Here is a 24,830-nt window from a genome sequence, read left to right as displayed (position 1 = left end):
CAAAAAATAAAACTACACTATATTAGTGCCAAGGTCACGTTTCTTTGAACCCAGTAGTTTAATTAACTTTGTTCTTAATGATGAGGTGTACATCAACTTAGCTTAGGTGATAGAGTCTCCTGATGTGAAGAGGTAGTCAATCAAATCAGAAGAGGGTAACTGAAACCTTGGAACTTGAAACTACGGATAAGGGGGGACTTCTGTACACTGTATTTTAACCTCATGAGACTATTATTATTGTTTTATACAATCCATTTTTGTTATTGTCATTTAGACAAAGTGCATTTAGATTTACCCATATTTTAATACTTTTTGTTATTTGTTATTCCTTCTTGAGCTGAGTTCACACTCCCAAGTAGACTGTGTCCCCCATTTCCTCAGAGTAGAGTTTATTAGGTCAACAATTTGTGATAGTGGTATAGTTATTGACCAGAGATTTGAGTCCGGGAGGTGGGGTTTGGCAGCTGTATATACTCAAGGCGATTCTTTAGAACCACAGTGGGCTCGTTGGATCCTGTTAACAGCTGGTATAACAACTATGGGTGAATGAATGAATGAATGAGTGAAGGATGAGCAGTCGATATTCTTGTACACATACCCTGCCACTGGATGTAGTAGAAAGAACTAAACTTGTATAGTTTCCAGTTCCAACCAACATCATCTGTTACTAGCTGTTTGTTGCCTTGGACTAGTCAGGTAACCTCTCTTGAACCTGATTACTTATGGTATAAATTGTACAATATTGCTTACTTTCTACCTAACAGGGCCCATTGTAAGCATCAAATGACACAAAGTATAAAGAGAAAGCTTTTTTAATTGTAAAGGGGGGGGTGGGCAAAGGAGGAGTCCACTGTTAGTCTCCAGGTTACAGTAATAAATGCCTATAAAAATAACAGTTTTAGTGAGAAGCCAGGAGGAAATACATATAAGTGCTATATAATAACACTCACCTCATAGGGAGGATTAACTTTGATAATACGTCTAAACTTGGATCATACATCACTTACATGATAAGTGCTCGCTAAACATTAGTTATCTCTACTATTATTACTGCTTTTTTATGAGAAAATGAAGCTTGGAGAGTGTTAGTAACTCATCAACATCTCATAGCTAGTTAGTGGCTGATATTAGACTCCAAACTCCAAGTCCAGTCTGATTTCAGAATGAAGCCTGTCCTTCTAACCATTTGGTTATAAGGGAATCCCTTTAAGATTACTATTTTCTTCAAGCTTGGGAATAGACTATATCCTACATGATAGAACACAAAGATGGTACTCAGGTCATTGAAAATGAAACTTTTTACACTACATACGGCATGAGTCCTTTAACTAGTTCGGTGTTTCAGGGAGATTAAACAGAGAACTTATCAACAGGTGGGCAAGACCTTCCCCTTCCTAAACGTCACCGCCAGGAAGCTGGGGGCTGGGACAGTCTCCCCGCGGGGCGCATGCGCGCAGCCCTCGGGGGCGGGGCTTGCAGGGGAGCGGGCGGGAGGTTTGAAACCCGGAGGCAGAGCGGCGGGCGGCTGGGCTGCTCCTGAGAGTCGGGCTCGCCCACTCCCGCCAGGATTTATCCGCTCCGGGATTTGCGGGCCGCAGAGCTCGAGGAGGCGGCCAGGCAACAGGGACCCCCACCCCCACCCCCGGCGGGAATCGAAGATCCGGGGCCCCGTCCGGATATCGGAGGCCCGGGGTCCCCGCGCGTGACCTGACCCGCAGTGTAGACCTGCGGGGAATGTGAGTCTGGGCGAGAAGAGCCTGTCTCCACTTCTCGCGAGGGTGGGCCTTATTTCCCCCACCGCGGCCTTCCATCGGCGGTTTAGAAAACGCGGAGCAACGGATTTCCGCGCAGCAGGAGCTGAGCGGCGCGCGCCCGCGCTGCGCATGCTCAGTGCCGCCGCTCCGTCAGGCTCGCGGCTCAGCAGCGGCGAGCTCCCCGCCGCCCCTCATGGCGGCCCCCGAAACCCTCGGGGGCCCCGTCCTGAAAGGTGAGCGGGTGGGGGTCGAGCCGGCTTAAGGACGGGTACCGGGGTCGGGAGGCGCTGGGACCGGGCTCGCGGGACGCGCGGGGCCCGCAACCCGGCCCTCCCGGAAGTCGGCCCGGGAGCTGGGGGGCTGTGTCCGGCCTCGGCGCCGGGACCACCCGTGTGGGGTGGGGTGTGTCTTCGAGCCCAGTGCCGGGGTCGCCCCACGTGGGTTCGGTCCGGTGGGGCCGGCGGTGCAGACGCGCGGCGGGGTGGGAGACGTGGGTGGATTTGATGTTCACCGTTTTCTGGGTTCTGGCGTCTTTGGCCAGGTGGGTTTGGGGGGAGGGCAGTAGTGATATCGGGGCGGGGGGAAAGGGTAGCGCCCCTCGCGTGCATCTGTCGGTGTTGGCGTCTCTGCCGCTGAGTGAGCAATCGCCGTCTCCAGGCACACCTGGAGAGCATCAGGGTCGGAGCGGCGCGAGTCAACTACGCTCCCTGCCCCTTGGATCCTGCCTGCTGCTTGTTTTATGTAGGGTTTGCCAGTGAAGAAGGCTTTTTGCCTTTTTTACATGGCTGGGGGCGGGGGAGCAGAAGGCGGGAGGACAGCTGAAAATTATATCAAACCCAGACTGCCTTGTTCATAAAGTTTTGTTGGAACACAGCTATGCTTGCCCATTAATGTGTTGTCTTTGGCTGCTTTTGTGCGACAGCCATGAAGTTGAGTGGCTGTATGGCCCTCAGAGCCTCAGGTGTTTGCTCTCTGGTTCTTTACAGAAAACAGGCTCTTGCACTAGAAGAAGTTAGGGTTTGGTTTTAGGAATTTGGGAAGACCATCCAGTTGAGAATGTAAACGGTGACGTGTGTATGGGTAGAGTTGTTTTCCCCTTGAAATTTTAAAAACTCTAATAGCACTAATATTATTTTGAATAGGCTTTTAACAGAAGAAATGTAAAACTTACATTTGAATGTAAATAGAACAAGAGAAAAATATCGAAATCCTTGGGCGAGGTATGCTGGAATATCAGATATATTTCACACTAGTATCTGTTTATTTTCAGATGTTGTGGCGTATGTAGAAGTGTGGTCAGCCAGTGGAACAGAAAATTATTCAAAGACATTTACAAATCAACTTGCGGACCTGGGGGCAAAGGTAGGAAATTCATTTTACCAGTGCCGCATCTGACAGCCCTCTGAAACATACGGAGATCTACTTGCATTTTCTTATTTTGAGAGTTTTGACTTAGAACACGAAGGACAAAGAAGACAGTGGGCAAATGGCAGGAGGAGGAAGAAAACCATGGTATGAAGAATTGAGAACAGTTGGGCTTGTACGTGATGGGAGAGGAGAGCTTGAGGATAAAAATATTGGTCCTGCCATTGGCTGCCTGATGCTGTTGATGAAAGTGCGGGATACAGGAAAAGGAACTGCTCTTTAAGGGAAACGTTGTGGATTTGGGGTATACTGGAAGTATCTGATAGACATTTGGATGTACAGATCCGGAGCTTGAGATTTTCAGGGCTAGAGATAGTGGTTTAGGCGTCAAGGCCTTAAGGGTCAGGTGAAGCCACTGGTGTGGTGACGACCCAGGTGGTTAGCATGAAAAGTGCTGCAGATGGAGCCTGTTTAGTATTTCAAGGGCTGGCGGTGGGAGCCATGGAACCAGGCGGAGAAGGATGCCAGGAGAATCCAGAAAACAAGCCTGGAAGTTGGAGGAGGGACGGGCTTCAAAGATGGAATTTTAAAACACTATAGAATCTTAAGAAAAGTTAAGATTGGGAAGTATTCAGGCTTGAGAACTGTAAGGTCAGTGTTGGGGCGTATCGCAGGGAACTGGGTGAAGCGGGTGGAAATTAGCCTGGGAATCATGGAGACCCGAGGAATGGAGATGGTGAAGGCAGACGCTCTCTGAGTGAGTTCAGCTGTGAACAGTTTATTTGTGTGTGTGTGGACGTTGGGATTTGGGGGAGGGTGGCCGATAGGCTGGCGAAGGGAGAGATTAATATGGTAGCAGGGCAGGGATTAGGGTGAAGCAAGGACATCAGGGAAACTGCAAGGCGGCATTCACCGTCAGGCAGAGCGTGTGTGCTCCCGAATTTCCTTTGACTCACCCTGGTCCCTGCCCTGACGAGACGGGATGTAAAGGCCAAGAGCAGATTAGGGTGGAGGACAGTCAGAATGCAGGGCGGGGCTTGCTTGTGAACCTGAGAAGACACCTTTTTTCTGACACTGGAAGGTAGGAATCCGGGAGAGTTTCCACCTGATGATACCGACCGCAGACTTGGGCTACACGTGTTATTGTGGCTGAGAAAAAAAGCCATGGAACACAGGAATTGGCAAAATGGCTTTTGAGAGTAGTATTAAGGTCTTAGATCTCTTGAATCTTTTTTTTTTCGCCTTTATTTAGAAAATTTTCAAATAGAAAAATTGAAAGAATAGTGCAGTGAACATAGATCCAGCAATTAACATCTTTACATACTTGCTTTGACTCTGTCTTTCTAAACAGTATATTTATATGTGTACTTTTTTCCTCAGCTATTTGGAAGTAGGTTGCAGGTAGCATAATTTGCCCCTAAGTATATTTCGTCTGCATCTTTAAGAACAAGGACACTTCTGTGTGATGGAAGACTGTTGTCACATCTGAGAAAACTATCAGTGATTTCCTAGTATTTTTCTGCAGTAGTTGAATCAGTTTATCATTCTGCCAGCATATAAAAGCTCCGCTGCTGTATCTGCTTGGTTAGGTCTGTCTTTACCTTCAGTCATCCCGGTGCATTTCTGGGCATAGCATGCTGGTTTAAATTTGCATTTTCCTGCACATCTTCACATATTTACTTTGAAAACCCTGTTCAAGTCTCCAGCTCATATTTCCATTGGGTTTTTCTTTTTCTTCTTGATTTGTAAGCATTCTCTGTATTTCTCCGTTGACCCTTTTGTCAGCCATGTGAATTGCAATATTTTCTGTCTCTCTGTGGCTTGCCTTTTCACCTTCTTAACGGCGTAATTATCAATTTACAATTGATAATTGTAAAGTAGTATATTCTCTATGGTGAGCTTTTGTGTGTGTATCTTGTTTTAAAAAATTTGTTTCTCCACCGAGGTTATGAGGATTTTTCTCCTCTGTTATATTCCAGAAGCTTTATCATTTTGCCTTTCACATTTAGATTTAAATTTTTGCATATGGTGTGAAGTAGTTTCATTTTTTCCCATGTGGGTGGTCATTCATCTCAACACTCCTGATTGAAAAGACTGTCCTTTAGCCAGGCTGCACAGTAACACCTTTGTCATCAGTCAGGTAACCATGTTTCTGTGTCCACATAGTCTGTTCTCACGACAAACCACCCTGTCTTAATTACTCTTTATCATAACTCTTCATAAGTCTTCCCCTTGTTCTTCAAGGTGTCCTGGCTATTCTTAGCCTTTTGCCTTTCCAAATACATTTTAGAGTCAGTTTATCCGTTTACAACATAAAGCTTTTTTGGGATTTTGATTGGTATTGGATTGATAACAACAGACTAGTACAGAGAGAACTGACATTTTTATAAAATGGAATCTTCTAACCCATGAACATGATGTATGCCTTTGTTGATTTGGGTTTCTTTTTTTTCAGTAATGTTTTATAATTTTCTCCGGTTGTTTTTGATGCTGTCATAAATGGTATCTTTTGAATTCTTTTTTCTAACTGCCACTGTTATATAGAAATAGTTCATTTTTTCATAATCACCTTGTGTCCAGAAAACGGTAAGTTTTCTCAGTGAGTTTCTCACAAACTCATTTATGAATTCTGTGGCGTTTTGGGGGTGTTAACAGTGTGCACAATTGAACCTTATGTGCAAAGGACTGTTTTATTTTTGTTCTTTCTAATCCTAACACTATTTCCTTTTCTTGCCATCCTGCACTGGCTGGGGCCAGTTGAATAGAACGGAGATACCAGGCATCCTCATCTGGATCCTCTTCTCAATGGAAAGCTTTTAGCATTTCCCATCATGCAGTTTTGTACCAACTTTCAGATCCTAATTTACTATGAATTTTCCTCGTGAATAAACTTTTTAACTTTAATGCGTTTTTGGCATATATTGAGATGGTTGTGATTTTTCTCTTTTACTTTGTTAATGTAGTAAATAATAATGATTGACTTTTTGTTGTTAACCAACTTTGCAGTCCTGGAATAAACTCAAGTGGTAGGAATGTATTATCCTTTTTATACTTTGATACTCTTTGCTAATTATTTTGTTGCTTATTTTTTTGCAAATGCAGTGTCACAGGAGTGACACTGGCTTGTACTTAAGAAACTGTGCAAATAGTATAACAGTACTTTAACTTTCGTTTTCTGCATTTTGTCTGCAGGTTTCAAAAACTTTCAACAAACAAGTAACTCACGTCGTGTTCAAAGACGGGTACCAGAGCACCTGGGCCAAAGCGCAGAAGAGAGGGGTGAAGCTCGTCTCAGTGCTCTGGGTTGAAAAGTAAGTCGTTTCTTTTGTTTTTTTACCCTTAAGTTATCTAGTATTGGTAGAGTGTGGAGGTATTTTGCATGAATCACAGAACCAGATAAAGTTTGATTGCCATCTTTTCTCTGCCTCTTACTAGGGTCTTTTAACATCCTCAGTTTCCTGAGTCGCAAGATGGGTGTGGTATAACTCCTAGCCTGCCCAGAGGCCCTGAGAACGGGGTATGTGTGGTGTATTCAGGAAAAAATAAGGAAGCAGATTGTGTTAGTCTGCTAGGGTAGCTGTAACAGAATACCACAGACTGCAGACTTAAACAGCAGAAATTTATTTCTCACCGTTCTGGAGGCTAGGAGTCCAAGATGAAGGTGTCCACAGGGTTGGTTTCTTATGAGGCCTCCCCTTGGCTTGCTGATGGCTATCTTATTTCTGTGTCTTCACCTGGTCTGCGTGTTTCTTTGCCCTCATCTCTTCTTATAAGGACACGAGTCCCACTGGGTTAGGGCCCACCCCAGTGACTCATTTAACCTTCACTGTCTCTTTAAAGGCCCCATTTCCAACTACAGTCACGTCCTATGGTACTGGGGGGTTAGGACTTCATGTGAACTTGAGGGACACAATTGAGCCCATACAGGAGTGGTCGAGAGGAAGCTTAGGAGGAGGTTGAGGTCAGAGGTAGTGGGGTTTCAGATGATATAAATCGAGTTCCCTGAAATCCAGATGTAAAGGAGTCATACTGCTGCTTTTCTAGAAAACTAGAGTGAGTTTACATGAAAGCAGTGATGTAAAATACAAGGAAGGCATAGACTGGCTGTTGATGTGTAAAGCTGCTCTAGAAGAATAAAGGCTATTAATTTAAAAAACTTTAACAGTAAGGCATGGCCATTGATTCCGTTTCTTTATCTTCCGTGGCCTGGGCAGTTTTGAAAACTCCAGCCTCACCCTTTTGTTTAAAATGAGATGTTCTTCATTTTGGATGTGACCTGTGCCCCGTGTTTAGACCCAGGTTATGGTTTCCCACCCAGAAGGCTCCATGAGTGAGGTGTGCCTACCCAGAGACCTGCAGTGTTCATCCGCATCTTAATTTTGGTCACCTGGCAAGGTGTTTGCTGCTTTTTCCACTGTGTAATGGCTGTTGTTTCCCTTGAGACTGATAAGCTACCTGTGGGAAGGCAATTTAAGATCATGCAGACATTCTGCTCCCCCTACCCCCCAGGTGTAGTCGGTGATGACTCTTGCCTGAACCAACCTTAACTCTGAATCTTACAAGACGACTCTTTTCCAAGTTCAGCACTTCCTCCTGTTTCCCCCAGCTGTGCCCAGCTGTGTACCATAGTAAAAAGCGTGCTCTTCTCCCACGCTGATTGGTTAACTGATTAGTGGCAACTGCCGGGTTCCTGTAGTTTTCAGTGGCTTGTAGTTCATTCCTGTCTGTTTGGTGCTCAGATCGTTCAGATTTGGGTAGAGGGAGCCCCTTCAGCTGATTCTTGTGTCACTGTGACGTGTCCTGTCTGACACCTTGTACCTGCTCTACCCCAGCCTTGGCGCCAGCCATTTCTGCAAAGACCGTGATTCCTTTGAGTGGGGAATAGTATCAGAGACTAAGATGTGGTGCTGGTGGGCTCGCGGCCAGGGAGTATCACGGCTTCTTGGCCTTTCGAGCAAAGGCGGGAAATATATTTGTTCCTTTCTTCCCTTTTCCTTCCCTACTTTGGATTATTTGATCTGTTAGTTTTTAAACTAAAACTCTTTCCATTCTCTTTTTTATTTTTAGTGATTGCTTTAGGGATTACAAAATGGATCCCTAACTTCTGAGTCTACTTAGACTTAATATTGTACCACTTCATATAAAATATAGAGACCTGGTAATTCTGCCCTGCCATCCTTTGTGTCACTGTTGTCATATGTATCACATCTATATGCATTACAAGCTCCCAGGACAGTGTTGTCATTGTGCTTTCAACAGTTGTCTGTATTTTAAGTAAACTAAGAGAAAAAATTGTCTCGTATTTATCTGTGTGTTTATGCTTGCTTTTCATTTCTGAGGATCTGAGTGTCCTCTGGTCTTATTTCCTTTCAGTGTGAATTATGTTTGATATTTCTTCTTTTTTTTAATTAAGATAAAGTCCACATACCATAAAACTCACCCTTTGAGTGTATAGTTCAGTGGTTTTTAAAATATTCCGTTCACAAAGATTTGTAGCAGTTACCACTGCCTAATTCAGGAACCTTTGTGTCACTCCAAAATAAGCTCCATAGCCATTAGTAGTCACTCCCTATTGTCCCCTGAGCCCCACCCCCTGGCAACCACTAATCTATGCTTTGTCTCTCTGAATTTGCTTGTTCTGGACATTTCATGTAAATGTAATCGTACGATATGTGGCTTTTTATGTTCAGCTTCTTTCACTTGGCATATGTTTTAGAGGTTCATTCGTGTTGTAGTCTGTATCAGTACTTTATTCCTTTGAGTGGCTGCATTATAAGGATGGACCATGTTTTGCTTATCTTCAGCAGGTGGACCTTTGGGTTATTTGCACTTTTTAGCTATTGAGAGTAATGCTGCTATGAACATTTGTGTACACGTTTTTGTGTGAATATATACTTTCAATCCTCTTGGATATATATGCACCTAGGAATGAAACTGATGAGTCGCATGGACACTGCTTGTTTAGCTTTTTGAGGAGCTGCCAAACTACTTTTTGGATCGGATGCATCATTTTACATTCCCACCAGTAATGTATGAGGGTTTTTATCCCTCTTTCATGTTTACAGGCATTGTCGTGAATGTGAAGTGGTGTCTCACTGTAGTTTTGAATTGTATTTCCTTAATGAGCAGAGATGTTGAGCCGCTTCTCGTGGTTTTACTGGCTTTTTGTATATCTGGAGAAATGTCTATTCAAATACTTCGTCCATCTTTTTTAAATTGGGTTATTTTTCTTGTTGAGTTGTAAGAGCTCTTTATCCTGGATATAATACCCTTATCAGATACAATATTTACAAACATTTTCTCCCTTTCTGTGGGTTATTTTTTCACTTTTTTGTTGATATCCTTTGAAGCACAGAAGTTTTAAAATTTTTCTTAGGTCCGTTGTGTCTATTTTTTTCTTTTGTTGCTTGTGTTTTAAATGTCACAGCCTAGAAATCATTGCCTAATCCCGGGATGTAAAGATGTGCACCTATGCTTTCTTCTCAGTTTTATAGTTTTATCCTTACATTTAGGTCTGCAGTTATACTTGAGTTAATTTTTGCACATGGTGTGAGGTAAGGCTTCACCTTCACTGTTTTGCATGTGGTTGTCCAGTTTTCCCAGCGCTGTTTGTTGAATAGACTGTTCTTTCCCCATTCAATTGTCTTGGTACCCTTGCTGAAAATTAATTGACCATAGATATGTGGGTTTATATCTGGATTCTCAGTTCTGTTTCATTGATCTGTGTGTATCTTTATGCCAGCACCACAGTCTTGATTCCTGTAGCTTTACCGTAAGCTTTGAAGTTGGGAAGTGTGGCTCCTCCAATTTTGATTTTTCAAGATTGGTTGCCTCTTCCAATTCCCTTGCATTTCTGTATGAATTTTAGGATTAGCTTCAACTTCAGGGAGAAGCAAAGGGCAACTAATATTTGATAGAGATTGCATTGAGTCTTTAATTAGGTAGGTGTTGCCATCTTAACAGTATTTAATCTTGCAATCCATGGCCATTGGATGTGTTTTCATTTTTTTGGCTGTCTAATATCTTTCAGTGATGCCTTGTAGTTTTCAGGGTGCAAACCTTACACCTCTTAGGTTAAATTTATTCATTTTTTTTCTTTTTGATGCTATTATAAATGGAATTGTTTCATTGTTTAGTTGTTAAAATATAGAAATGTAACTGACTTTTGTATGTTGATCTTGTATTCTGCAAGTTTTCTGAACTTGTTTATTAGCTCAAAGTGTTTTTGTGATTTCCTTGGGATTTTCTGTATACAGTGTTGTGTAATCTGTATATAGAGATAGCTTTACTTCTTCCTTTCCAATCTGGATGCCGTATATTTCCTTTTCTTTTCTAATTGCCCTGACCCTAATCTCCAGCACGATGTTGGATAGAAGTGGTGAGAGTAACCATCCTTGTCTTGCTCCCAGTCTTCGGAGAAAAGCTTTCTGTGTTTCTTTATTAAGTGAGATGTTAACTTGGGATTTTTTTTTTTATAGATGCCCTCTGTCAGGTTGAGGAAGTTTCCTTCTATTCTTAGGTTTTTTTTGTTTGTTTTGGTTTGTTTGTTTATCATTAAAGGATGTTGGATTTTGTCAAATTCTTTTTCTGCAATTATTGAAATATTCATGTGGGTTTTTTTTCATTCATTCCATTAATGTGGTGTATTAGATTGATTGATTTTATATGGTGAACCAATCTTGCATTCCTTGGATAAATCCTGCTTGGTTATGTTGTATACGTTTGTTTTTAATTGCTGCATCAATTTGCTAGTATTTTTATTTTTGCATCTGTATTCATAAGGGATATTGGTCAGTACTTGTGATGACTTTTTCTGGTTTTGGTGTCAGGCAGTATTGGCATCATAGAATGAGTTGGGATGTGTTCTTCTGTCTTTTGAAGTTTGTAAGAATTGATGTTAATTCTTCAAGTATTAGGTAGAACTTCAGTGAAGCCATCAGGGCCTGGGCTTGTTTTTGTGGGAAGGTTATTGATTACTAATTCAATCTCTTGTTATAGGTTTATTCACATTTTCTATTTCTTGAGTCAGTTTGAGTAGTTTGTGTCTTTCTAGGATGTGTTCACTTCATCTAGGTTGTCTAATTTGTTGGCATGTACTCGTTTGTAGTATTCTGTAATAATCCTTTTTATTTCGATAAGGTCAGTAGTGACCTTAAAAAAAAACCAGTCATTCTTGATTTTAGTAATCACTTCTTTTTGTCTTGATCAGTCTAATTTCACTGATCTTGTCAAAGAACCAACTTTTGGTTTGTTGATGTTTCTCCATTGTTTTTCTGTACTTTTTAAATTTCCACTATAATTATTATTTCCTTCTTTCTGCTTGTTTTGGGTTCAGTTTGCTCTTAGTTCTTTAGGTAGAGCATTATATTATTCATTTGAAATCTTTAGTCTTTTTTAATATGTGTTTATAGTTATAAATTTCCTTCCAAGCACTGCTCTAGCTGCATCTCTTGAAATTTGGTATATTATATTTTTGTTTTCAATTATTTCACAGTATTTACCATTTTTTCTTGTGATTTCTTCTTTGACCCATTCGTTATTTTGTAGCTTCTTGTTTAATTTCTACATATTTGTGAGCCTTCCGAAGTTCATTCTGTTTTTGGTATCTAATTTCATTCTGTTATGGGTAGAAAACATATTTTATATTATTTCAGTTCTTTTTTTTTTAAAGTAGTTGAGACTTGTTTTTATGCCCTAACATTTGATCTGGCCCAGAGAATGTTGTATGTGTACTTGATAAGAATGTGTATTCATTCTGTTGTTGTGGATGGAATGTTCCATATATAGATGTCTGTTAGATCTAGTTGGTTTATACTGTTTTCTAAGTTTCTTGTTTGTTTCTTGATCTGTTTAGTGCTATTTTTTAAAAAAATATATTTATTTATTTATTTATTTTTGGCTTCATTAGGTCTTCGTTGCTGCACGTGGGCTTTCTCTAAGTTTCTTGTTTGTTTCTTGATCTGTTTAGTTCTATTTTTTTAAATATATTTATTTATTTATTTTTGGCTTCATTAGGTCTTCGTTGCTGCACGTGGCCTTTCTCTAGTTGCGGCGAGTGGGGGCTACTCTTCATTGCGGTGCACAGGCTTCTCATTGTGGTGGCTTCTCTTGTTGCAGAGCATGGGCTCTAGGCGCGTGGGCTTCAGTAGTTGTGGCTCGTGGGCTCTAGAGCGCAGGCTCAGTAGTTGTGACGCACGGGCTTAGTTGCTCCGCGCCTGTGGGATCTTCCCTGACCAGGGCTCAAGCCCGTGTCCCCTGCCTTGGCAGGCGGATTCTTAACCACTGCGCCATCAGGGAAGTCCCGTTTCTATCCATTACTAATTGGGGTATTGAAGTCTCCAAATGTTAATGTTAAATTGTTTATTTCTCCCTTCAGTTCTGGCAGTCTAGCATTTCTTTTAATCAGATGACAGTAGATTTCCATGGTTTTCTCCATCTGAATATGTCCTTATTCCATCATCACTTGGTGAATAGTATTCTCAATGGATATAGAATTCCAGGGTGACAGTTGTTTTTGTTTTTTTTTTTTCCCCAACTGCTTAAAGGTGTTTTCCCAGAGTCTTCTGTCCTCTGGTAGCTCATGAGAAGCCTGTAGTCTTTTAAATAATTTCTGCGTTGTAAGTAATGTGTCCTTTGTCGCTGGCTTCTTTCAAGTTTTTCTCCTTATCTTTGGTTTTCAGAAGTTTCAGTGTCTAAGTGTGGTGCTTTTTAACTTATTCTGTTAAGATGTTGCTGAGTTTTTTATTGTATGAGGTTATACATTTTTTTTCTAAAAATATGATTAGTTTGGGCCATGGTTTCTTCAAATATCTTTCCTGCCTGTTTTTCTGGTACTACCCTAGCTGCATATCAGGAATTGACCAAGTTTTTCTGTAAAGGGGCAGATAGTAAATATTTTAGGCTTTGTGGGCCGCATACTCTTTATTCAGCTGCTCCCTGCCCTGGTGTGGAAAGAACCCTGGAGAAGAACAAACAAATGGGTGTGGCTGTGTTGCAGTAAAACTTTATTATAAAACGTTGTGGTGGGCTGGGTGGCCTGCGGGCCATGGTTTGCCAGTCCCTCCTGTGTGATAAAGTTTTTGAAATTTTCCCACTTGTCCCTAATGCCCTGGTTTTTGTTTATTGTTTTTCAGTCATCTTTTTTCTCTCCAAGTTGATCTTTCTTCAATTTCATTGACTCTTTTTTCCATCAATTCCATTCTGTTATTAAGTCCATTAATTAAATGTATTTCAGATATTTTTCAGTTCTGACATTTCCACTTGGTTCTTTTTTGTGTTTATATGTTTTGTTTTTCAGCTGAGATTTCCTGTCTTTGCTTTCTCTGTCTTTCATTAAAAGCGTATCTTCCATTCCCTGGTGGAGGATAGTTATAGCCTTTCCTTGTCTGGTCGTTTCGGCATCTTGAGGTTGGTGGCTGTTGATTGTTTTTTCCTTGAGAATGTGTCACATTTTCCTGACTCTTCCGTAAAACAACTTTGGTTGTATTTTGGGCATTGTAAATGTTATATAGAGTCTGGTTTCTCTTCTGTTACGCCAAAGGGTATTGACTTTGTTTTAGCAAAAGCAGTTGAATTGTTTAGCTATAAACTGTGCACTGTCATTTTACAGCCTGTGCTGGGCATTGCTTGGATTTGTTCCGTTCAAGCCTTAGCTGCAGGCATATTTGTTTGCCCCATGGACACTAGATCAGGGGTCAGCCAGGGACTTGGACTTCATGCTCAGAATCTGAGGTGCCCCTTCTCTGATTTTTTGCTTCCTGGATCCTTGCATCATTTCCTGGTGGCCTTAGCTGCCCGGGCTCTTTATCCCCAGTTCCTTTGGCCAAGACAGCAGCTGCCCATCACTACCACTGCCATAGAAACTGTCATGTTTTACTTCAGGGTAAAGCCCCAGAAACTGTGGTAAAGCCCCAGATTTTTTGTTTTGCTTCCTTTCAAAATTTGCTTGTTTTTGTTTTTCCCTAGCCTCCAAAGTCTTCTGGTAGTTGCAGGGTTTTTTTGGTATTTCCAGAATGTGTGGCTTATAGTTTATGGTGTATTTATTTGTGGGAGATTTGGTTTGTTAGGAATAAATACAGTGGAACTTAGTATGTTCTTTTTGAAGCATCTGGTGCCAGTCTAATTGTTTTCTCCTTGTAAATTATTCTTTCTGCTTGGGGGCTGTAAGGATTTGTTTTTTTTTCTTTTAAAGTTTAATGGTCTTTTCTTACTGTGTCTCTAATTGATCCAGTTGATCATTCTAATTCTAGATTGGCCTTTTCAAGAGATTCAGGTCTTTATTTCTGAAAATTTTTCTTGGATGATTTAAGTATTACTCTGTTCCATTGCTTTGCTTTTCTTCTTCAAGGGCTTAAATTATATGTATGTTGGTCCTCCTTTACCTGCTTTTTATTTCAGCCATTTTGACTCTGCTTCCTTCTCCTCCTGCTTCACCCTGTTTTGGCCTCAGCTCCTTCATATGTGTCCCATTTCAGGGTCACCTTCCCTTAAGTGCTCTCTGTGTCCTCCCATCTATAGTAGAGCCCCCTTTGTTACTCTCTTTTGTGCTGGTATAACTTATTCGTTCATTTGTGTGTCTGTCTACCTACCAAATCACGCATTTTGGTCTTTCCATTATGAAGTAAACTGTACGCACGACCTCCGTGTTTGTCGTCTTCTGTAGTTGTGTTTCCACTAAGCACGTAACACATAGTAGGTGCTCAGGAAGTATTTGTCCCAACAACTGATGAACAGAGGAGATATCAGAGCTACAAGTAAAAGGTTGTATGGATACGTGGGTACAGAAAAATAGACCTTTACTGAAAGCTTGAAGTTAATGGAGAAGCTTGGGCGAACATGTAACCTGACAGCTGGGCACTCCTGTCCTGAAGTGAGGCCTCCAGCCAGTCCTGACATGGGACCTCTCACCAACAGTTTTTCTCCTGCTATCCTGTTCCTTTGCTGGTCTGTTCCCTAATTTCCTTCCTCTTTACCCCCTTTCTCATCTCTGCCACTGCTTAGCTCAAGGGGCTCATAGAAACTACAAAATAACTGTAACTGTACCCGAAGGCAATCTCCTAAGGTCTCTTTAAAAGTGAATTTAATCACATTTTTAATACAAATTCTTTTCTTTCTTATTATTATTGTTTGTTGTAACACAATCAGATTTTAACTATTATATACAATTAATTACTGATTTTTAGATTTCCTTCTGCTATCTTGAAAACAAACTTTCTTTTGAATTAAATATATTTATATTTAAATGTGTGCTATTTTTAAAGTGAAAAATCCCTACTTAATCTACCTTATGCCTTATCTTCCCGCACTCCCCTCAGTTGGGGGAAACCTACCATTGAGAATTTGGAGTATATAATTTCAGATTGTTTTTTACTGAGCATATAAAAAATGTGTAATCGTGCATGTATACACTCACATTTATATATATACATCCAAGTAAATAAGTAGGTTTTTTTTTTTCATGGAACGCACATATGCTTTTTTAGTTAACAGTATCAGAGAGAACATTTTTCCATGTTTTTACGTAGAGGTGTATCTTGATTTTTAAAACACATATTGGTCTTTTGTAATAGATACCCAGTAATTTATGTAACCTATCTCCTATTAATGAGTATGAAGTTTTCCATTTCTTTCTTCTTTTTCTTTCCAATCAGAAATAGAGCAACATTGAACCTTTGTGTACATTACTTTCTTGCAGAGGTATAAGTCTTTCCATAGGTTTAAATTCCAAAAATGGACCTTTGGGTTCAGACGGCTTACATAGTTAAGCCTTTGATAGATGCTGTCAAGTTACATTCTGGAAAAAATGTGCCAAATTCCTTTCCTTCTAGCAGTGTGAGTTATCAGGCTTTTTAATCTTTCCTACTTGGCAGGTGAAATGATAAAGTTGATTTCATTTGCATTGCCTTGATTTGTAGTGAGCTTGAACTTCCTTTGACAGAACTTGGAGGTAACAGCCAAGCTGACCTTTATTTTTTGTGTCATGTATCCGTTCTTCTTTCGTTAACTGCCTGTGCAGACCATTGCTGGTGTTTTCCACTGAGGATGTGAACTTTCATGAAATACATAAGGCCACTAGGTGTCACTAGAGTCCCGTTTAGTTGGGTTATTTCTGGGTGTGTTCTTTCTAAGAGCAGACAGCTGTAACTGCAGTTGATAAAATTCTGATGTTTCCTTTGGACACACATTTCCATACTGAAGGGAGAAGAAATAAAGGTGAAAGGAATGAAGGTCAGCTTGACCATCACCTCTAAGTTCTGTTGGAGAAGGTTGTTGAAGTTACATTTTTTAAACAGTCACAGAGAAACAGATAACTGGGGACACAGTTCTCAGGCGACATCCCTACGTGTTTGAGAGTCCGCCCCTCACACCTGCCTTCAGTGATTCCTACACAAGCATGTTTCCTTGCACAACCACAACGCGGCCATCCACGCTGATCTCACCGGCTGTTCCAGTCACACACCTGACAGCCGTCGACTCCACCCCAGAAGCCCACGTTGTGTCTGGTTGTTGCATCTCCCCGTCTTTCTCCCCGTGGAGCCCTTCCTCGGCCTGTCTTCAGCTTTCCTGCCTTTGATGCTGTTGAAGGCTACGAATGGGACTGAGTCGGGGAGTGTCCGGTGTTTCCTGGTGAGATGATCCACGTTCTGTGTCTTGCAGGGATGACCTGGGACTGGTGCTGGGTGTTTCCTCTCTGTGATGGTGGTGCCTTCCAGGCCGCTCCACTGGGGTGAATATGCCCCCTTGGCAATTAGTCAGTGTGGCTTTTGACGGAGGGACTTTCACACTCTGTAAATAACTCTCCCTCATCACACTGTGTGTGTCTGTACTTTATCCAGTGGGTTATAATCCATTACTATCATTGTTCCTTTTAAGGTTTGAATTGTCTTCCATTGGCCAGTGGTAGCCCGTTCAAGTTGACTTTTGTCATTGTCATTATTTTATCATTTCTCCATCATTCCCTGAACACTTCTTTTCTCTTCTGCCACAATTTAGTCCAGGCTCAGCTTGTACTTTCTCTTTCCCGGCCCTGCATGCAGCCTTTTCTCCAAGGAGCCCTGGTTCCTTTTAGTGGAAAAATAGTACTTGAGTCCAAAATCTGGGCGGTAGGCATGCTCATTGCCAAGGGGTGCTGGTCCCACGCCTTCTTGTGGGCAGAGTTGGTGATATGTACCTGTATCTGTGCCACGCATTTGTTTCTGCAGCCATCCACGTATAGCGAGTCAGTGAGTTCCCACGGGTACCTGTGATTCCAGCCCAAAGATGCCTTTCCCGCCAGCTCATGACATGGCACTGCGAAGCGGTTTTGCTGTTTGACACATGCGGGGGAAAGGCCACTTGAGCACGAGACACGTGCTCTGCTGTCCTGGGTGCCCCCTGGTCTGCGCTGCATTTGACGCAGCACTTGGCAGGCGGAGAAGGCAGTCGTGCCCACCCCACTCGACAGGGGTCTGCACTTCAGCCCTGGCCAGGATACTTTGCTTTAAAGCCTTATTTCACTGTTGACAGAAGTATTTGTGATAGACCAAGGCACGTGTACTGGGATTTGACAAATTAAGGCGGGTCATCACACCAGTCACATAAATTGTCCCTACTTTGTGCCAGGGGTTTTTATTTCCCCAGCATGTTCTCTGATACGGTTCAGGATGGAGGTGATCGGCCTTTTACCGGCAAATCCAAAGGCCCCGGGGTGGGCGTACAGGGGCTCCTGGCGGAGGGGCCGCGGGGGTCAGCGTGGCCTGGGCAGTCGGGGCTGCGCGTGGAGAGCAGCGGGCCTTCGGGAACCGAGGCCTCAAGGCAGTCCTCAGGAGGAACCTAGCGGGGGTGGGGCTGGGAAAGTTTCTAGCCGCAAGCTCTCCCCGTCAGTCTGGTTCCTGTTCGGAAGGCGTTCACGTCTCCCCGGCATGCACACGCTCTCATTTGAAGATCGGTGAGCAGCGGTGGGCATAGTGACGTGCCCCCTCCTGGGAGAGGACCGGGACCTGGCCGGGCGGGCGCAGCGGGGCGGGCCGGGGGCCGAGCTGCTGCTGCAGTGCGCGTCGCGCAGGCGCCCGAGGGACGCGCACCTGGACCCTTCGCTAGCTCCTGGGCGCCGCCAGCGCTGCTCCGTGCTCTGCTCCAGCGTTTCCCCTCCAGTGCCTCTCCCTCGAATCCGGGTCTTAAACTTCTTTCTCCCCTTACGGCCTTGTCAAATCCTGCCTCTCCTCTGATCGCTTTTCAGCAAGCAGCCTGGAGCGCGGATCCAGGCCACGGGCTGTGGCGTCCACCGGGCCGGCTGCTCCCCGCGTGCGCCGTCGGCGGTCGGTGCTCTGCCCGCAGCGCTGCTCCCCGAACTTCTGTTACCCCTCGCCTTCTCCCCTGCGCCGCTGGTAGGGGTGGGGACGAGACCTGAACCCTCCGTCAGGACTGTGTGCTTGGAGCCTGGCGCCCCCTCAAAGTTGCCATCCCCGTAGTCCCGGTGTTTCATCTCCCCTTAGCACCCTGCCCTTCTGCTGGGCATTAAGACCCTTGTGCTGAATGACTTACTGACCGGGCTTGAGGTGGCCGGTCCTGAGGGTGGGACGGGCGTCGGGGTCCCGAGCAGGCAGGGCGGGCAGTGCCGCAGGTCCCACCGCTCGGCCCCGGATCCCAGGCAGGACTTCCCAGGGCAGGGCCCACGTGCTGGGCTGAGCCCAGGGCTCTGAGAGTGGCAGCCAGAAAACAGAGGCGGAAGGCTCGTCCTGCTTTTAGGGGCATCTCTTGAAACTCTTCTCTTCTTAACCACTAGATGGGGGGATGATGTCATCACTGTACATTTCTGAAGAAAAGCAGAAATGCAGCTGGTGAGCTTTTTCTGTTTATTCAGTAGATTTTGATTGAGTGCCTGATAAACGTGGTTTTGAGGTAGAGGCTTCAATATGTTCCTCTGCGTGTGGGCGCACGTTATGTTTGTATCGTGGAAGGACCAACGTTCAACCGAGTGGGTTCAGGGAGTATGTCCACGCCAGGCTCCATCCTACCCCATGGGGGCGGGTGGTCGGGAGTCTGGGGTCAGGCGCACCTCCAGCCCGATGGGGCGAGCCTTTCCAGGTTACTGACTAGTAGAGGAGACCGGTGGTTCTGTAAACTCGGGCAGATGGTCTTGTGTGAGCCTCAGTTTCCTCGGTCGTTCAGTGGGGGGAGAGGTACTGCTTCCCCACCAGGCTGGAGTGAGGCTTCTCGGGAGCCGACTGAGCCTCATGACGCTGCCGGTTGTAACTTTCCCGTCGTCTCGGTGATGATGGGATGATCCCAGGTCTTCCCATCCGAGTCTTCTATCCGGGTGCTTCCGGCCACCCCTTTTTGGCTACTTTGTTGCTTATAACAGTGGAAAATGGGTGACATTTCTCCCGAGCGGGGGGAGCTGGTAAACACTGCTTGAGGCAGAAATTGGTAAAACCAAAGTGTTTTTTTAAAAAGAGGCATCCTTACGAAACCTCTCTCCTGGTCTTCTCCATCCTTGCTGCCCGTTTCTCGTCTCTTTTCATTAGATCCACAATTCTGCCCAGCTCTTAACTGTAGGCTTCCTACAGGCTTCGGTGATTAGTTGGTTTTTTAAAAATCAACTTTATAAAAATGATTTTCATAAGATGAAATATTTCCATTTTAAGTATATAGTTCACTGAACTTTGACAAAGGTACATACCCATGCTACCACCATCACAGTTAAAACACTGAGCATTTTCATCACCCCAGGGGTTCCTTTGTGTCCCTTTGTTGTCGGCTGCCCCCCCGCCGCCCCCGCCAGCACACTCCCCGATCACCTGGTCCGTCAGTATTGATCAGCTTTGCCTGTTCCAGCGTCTCCTGTAAGCGCACTCATCCGGCATGTGTTAGGTTGTGCCTGGCTTCTTTCGTTTAACGTGATGTTTTTGAGATTTATCCGTGTTGAGATTTATCCATGATTTATCCATCGTCCCCCCATCAATAATTTCATTTCTTTTATAGCAGAATAGTATTCTAGTGCATGGATATACCAGTTTGTTTACCCATTCACCTGTTAATGGACGTTTGGGTAGTTTTCAATGTTTGGTTGTTACCAGTAAAGTTCCATGAACAGTCGTGTGTGTGACCTTGTATATCTTCATGCTCCTGGGTCGTTACCCACACTGTTTTCCAAGGCGGTTGTGTCACTTTACGTTCCTACGATCAGGGCACGAGTCTTCACCAGCACTTGCAGTTTGTCAGTCTTTAATTTTAGCTTTTCTAGTGGCTGTGTAGTGGTATTCATGTGGTTTTTTATTTTTTGTAGCAGTTTTTTGGGATGAAATTCAGCCAGTGTACAGTTGAGTGGTTTTTAATATAGTCACAGAGCTGTGCAGCTACGACCACAATCAGCTGAAAGCATTCTCATCACCTCAGAACAAAACCTTTGCGTCACTGATCCCTCTATGCTGCCCAGCCCAGAGTCGCCCTGGTCTACTTTCTGTCGCCGTGGATTTGCCTGTTCTGGATGTTTCATGTAAACAGAATCATACAGTATGTGAGCTTTGGGCCTGGCTTTTTTCTCATGACCTAATGTTTTCAAGATGCATCCATACTGTAGCCTGTGTCAGAGTTTCATTGCTTATGATCGAATAGTATTCCGTTGTATGGCTGTCTCACATATATCCATATTGTATACGATATGCAAATATTTTCTTCCATTCTGTGGGTTGTCTTTACACTTCCTGTACAGTTTCCTGTGAAGCAAAAAGATTTTAATTTTGATGAAGTCCAGTTTATTTATTTTTGTTTGTTTCTTGTGCTTTGGTGTCATTTAAGAAACTATTACCAGATCCAAGATCACAAAGATTTACTATCTCTTTTCGAAGAATTGTATAGTTTCGGCTCTTACGTTGAGGGTTTTGTCCATCTTGAGTTAGTTTTGTGTACGGTGTGAGGTCGGGGTCTCATGTCTTCTTTCTCGTGTGGTTGTCCCACAGTTGTCCCAGCCCCATTTGTTGAAAAGACTTCCGTCGTTCTTTCCCCAGGGACTTGTCTTGACTCTCTTGTCAAAAATCAGTCAACCATAAATGTGCGGATCTCGTCTGGTTTTAATTATGTTTTCCTGATGTCGAGTGCTGAGCATAAGATAATGCGCTTAGTGAATCTTTGTGTATTGTCTTTGGTTTAAATCCTTTGCCCATTTTTTTTTAAATTGGGTTTTTGTCTTCTTAATATTGAGTTGTATGTGATTTTTGTATATATTGTACATACTAATTTCTTTGGTCAGATTCACATATTGTAATTATTTTCTCTCAGTCTGAGACTTTTGTTTTCTTTATTGTGTCTTTCAAACTACACAAATTTTCTGTTTTGTCGAAGTCCAGTTTTTCGTTTTCTTCTTTTGTGCTTTATGTTTAACATCCTCTCTGAATGTCTTTGCCTGCTTCAGAAGCAGGAATTTTTTCGTGCATTTTCTTTTAGGAGCTTTAGGTTTCGCTTTTGCGTTTAGTTCTGTGATCTGTTTTGAGCTTTTTTTTTTCTTCTTCTTTTTCTTTTTGGTGTTTGTGTACACGTATGGTGTAAGATAAAGAGCTCAACAGTGTTTGTCTTTCTACAAATTACTCATTATTCAGAAAATACTTTTGAGTGCTTACTCTCTGCCAGACATTGGGGTTACAGCTCTAACTAGACAGGCATATTTACTGCCTCCCCGGAACATACTTTTAATGAGGAAGACAAGTTTTGTAAGTGCTAGAAAGGTTTTGTAAGGCCCCCTGGAGTGGGTTGCCCTGCTTGGGCAGAGTGCTTTTGGGGGGGCCGGGGGGCTTTTGGAGTCAGTGGGGAGCTTTGAGCTGAGGCAAAAAAGACAGCAAAGGAGCTAGTCTTTCCCTGAACTGGGGGACTGTGTGTCCTGGGAGCAGAAGGTCCAGCCCGAGGCAGGACAACGCCGGAGGATCAGTGGCTGGAGTCTAGTGAGAAAAGGAAGCTTTGGGACAGAGACCTGCTCCTTCAGGACCTGGGTGAGGGATTAGAATTTTACCCACATCTGTCTTTATCCTAGTTCATCCCCTAAGCGTCAGAGCTACGTAAGGGGTTGCCTGCTAGATGGATTTGCTTGGATGAGTCATCTGGGTTTAAATACGTCCAGAACTGAACTCATTCCTAACCGCTTCTAAACTCCATCTTCCGTCTTGGTCTGTGGTGCCGTTGTCCTGCCTTTGAATCAGGATGCTTCATTTCCCATTGCTGTCCTGTTAGGAAGGGAGAGCTGGGTCCCACACACACCACAGAGAGGAAAACCAGCTCGTCTTACGAGGCTTACAGCAAAAACGCTAGTCCCTTTTAATCCCCAGCTCCTGTTCTCTGGAGGCATCACCTTTCCACTCCTGCAGCTCTTTCTAGAGCTCTGACTTACCTCTGGATTCCTCATTACTGTGGCTCCACTGCTGTCTTGATGTTCGTTTTGATGTTGTCTAATGACTTTTTGGTGTGGAGGTGAGGCTAGCTTTCCAACTAGCTGCCTTTGGGGGACACACCTCGACGTCCCCATGTACATGCATTTACCGCATGCACATACTCTCCACCCCCGCCATGATTCTTAATCCTCTCATTATTCCAGTGTACGCATTCAATTAAATCAGTAGTTTTATTGACGTTATTATGACTGTGAAAGTGGTTTTTAGCTGAATCTGAAGATGCACCACAAATACATTTTGTTTCCTGCACGTCTTTGTCCCACCGGAGCTGGGCCTGGTGTCCTTAGTCCAGTGTGTCTTCGGTCCACGGCGTCTGAGGACAGAACCCATCACCTCTGCTCTGCTGGAGGAGCGAGTGGGGTGCAGCAGTTAGGAGTAGAGCTGCTGCTCTTCAGACCCACCCTGGCCTCCCTTGAGGTGCGAGGAGAGGAATCCGGACCCTTCTGGTAGACCCACTGCCCCCAGCTGCAAGGCTGGGGTTTCCTGTTTGTTCTTCAATCCCCCAGATTCTCTCTTACCTGCTCTTTACTTCTGTTGGTTTGTGTCCTTCTGTTTTCCTTTACTGTCATTTGATTGGGGTTTGGCGGGGGCAGGAGAGAGACATGTGCTCAGCCCATCAGCTCTAACCAGAGGCCAGGCGTGCGCGCGTGCGCTGTTCTTACTCCTAAGCGTTGCTCAGTTACGGGTCCCCAGCCCAGCCCCACAGCCTTGCTGAAATCTTTGGCGTCTCCTACCCCACTAGCCCTGGCTGGTCTTGGTGTCCCTGTCCTGGAACTTGTCCCTCAGAGGGACCTGTCCAGGGCCCCTGACACCTTCTCGGGCCCTGGAGCCCTCAGGACGAGGGTGTCATCTTTGTCACTGGTCTCCTGACTCCTGTTCATTCACTTCACTCACGCCGAATGCTGGATGTTTTCCCGAAATTATCACCCTCTTCACTTCGCTGTGCTTTTGTCTCTGCTCTTCCTCCAGACAGAAGACCTGTGTCCTCCCAAGTCGGCATCCTCATCCGGTTCAGCCTGGTGGTGGCCTCTGACCTGCAGCCTTTCCTGACCCTGTCCTGTCACCTGTGCCGTCTGGCTTCTGCTCCACCTTGCTGTTCTTCTCTTGTCCTAATAATTGTGCTGCCTTTTTTTTTTTTTTTTTTTTTTTTTTTACATTTTTGAAAATTTCTTTCACGTCTGGCTTAATAGAAGACAGTTGCATTCTAATATCTTCTGATATCTGCTTCTGCATCTGGTGTGTGGGGATGACTCATGTCATTTCGCTTCAGCTCCACCGTGTGCTCTTGAGGGTGAGGAGTGAGCGGGCCGGGAATGTATCCTTGTCATGATGGCAGTAGTTCTGACTCACATCAGGCGTCTTCTCTGTTCACACTTTGAGAGTCACGGCTGATGAGTGCTGTTGACATTTTGGTGTGTCATCTTCCAGACTTAAAGTGAGAAATACTTCACTGTACAATACCATACACATGCACATTTCATTCTTATTTTAGAGACCTTTCTGTATCATTAGGGATAGATTTGCCTCATTCTTTTTTTATTGCACTGTATTTTATTATATTTTTAGCTATTATTTGTGTACTAAATGTTGAACAGTAATAGTCTAATGAAATATAGTTGGAGATGGGGTTAGTGGCCTTATTTTAAAAAGACTTAGATTGGTGACATGATTTTGTAAACACGGGAGTGATTGATCTGGGTTATGGAGCGATGAATAAAATGTTTTAAGATTAATGTTTCAGTATTATATGAATGAATCAGAAGAGGAGAAACCATAGCGAAGGAGATCATTTAGAAAATCATTGTAATTGTTTAGATTTGAGCAGCTGAATGCTTAGGAGTGGGTAATGGTCGAGGGATTCCCAAGGCAGGTAGGGAGGTGAAGGGCGATGCAGGAGGGGAAATGGCAGATGTGAGGACAGACGGGCTGTGGAAGCAGGAGGTACAGCTCAGGGTAGCTGGGACCGCAGAGCTAGGTCTCCAGGTGATGGTGGTGCCTTGACAGAAACACACAGGAAGGAGAACTGGTTTTGGAGCATAGATAAGCTTTCTGGCTTCAATTTCTTTAGGACCCTTCTAGCTCTAGCTTATTCATTTTATGGCCTGTTTACTCTTAAATTGTGCATTTAACAGCACGTGCTTTATGAGTGCCACACAGTGATCATCTTGGAGTGTTGCAGGTCTCAAATTATTGCATAAAAATTGTACTTCCTGTACCTGCCTCTCACTTCTCTTCTGCTCTTACACTTAAAAACACCAAATAGAGAAGGTTTTGGTAAATTGAATTTGTATTG

General features: G+C 43.8%; 1 protein-coding gene across 1 annotated transcript in view; it reads left to right on the top strand.

The window, feature by feature from the left end:
• Positions 1-1,908: 1,908 nt before the first annotated feature.
• Positions 1,909-24,830, top strand: part of MCPH1 (microcephalin 1) — a gene marked incomplete at its 3' end in the record, with an annotated part of 293,369 nt that continues 270,447 nt past the window's right edge. Inside the window, 3 exon segments of the mRNA XM_082863622.1 lie at positions 1,909-1,987; positions 3,025-3,116; positions 6,312-6,430. Coding sequence (XP_082719748.1) covers positions 1,948-1,987; positions 3,025-3,116; positions 6,312-6,430 — 251 coding nt within the window. The 5' untranslated portion in view covers positions 1,909-1,947.

Source organism: Leucopleurus acutus (assembly GCF_964270905.1).
Source record: "Leucopleurus acutus genome assembly, chromosome: 21".
Classification (NCBI taxonomy): Eukaryota; Metazoa; Chordata; class Mammalia; order Artiodactyla; family Delphinidae; genus Leucopleurus; species Leucopleurus acutus.
The sequence above is the reverse complement of the archived record's forward strand: the minus strand, read 5'-3'. Positions and strand labels throughout refer to the sequence as shown.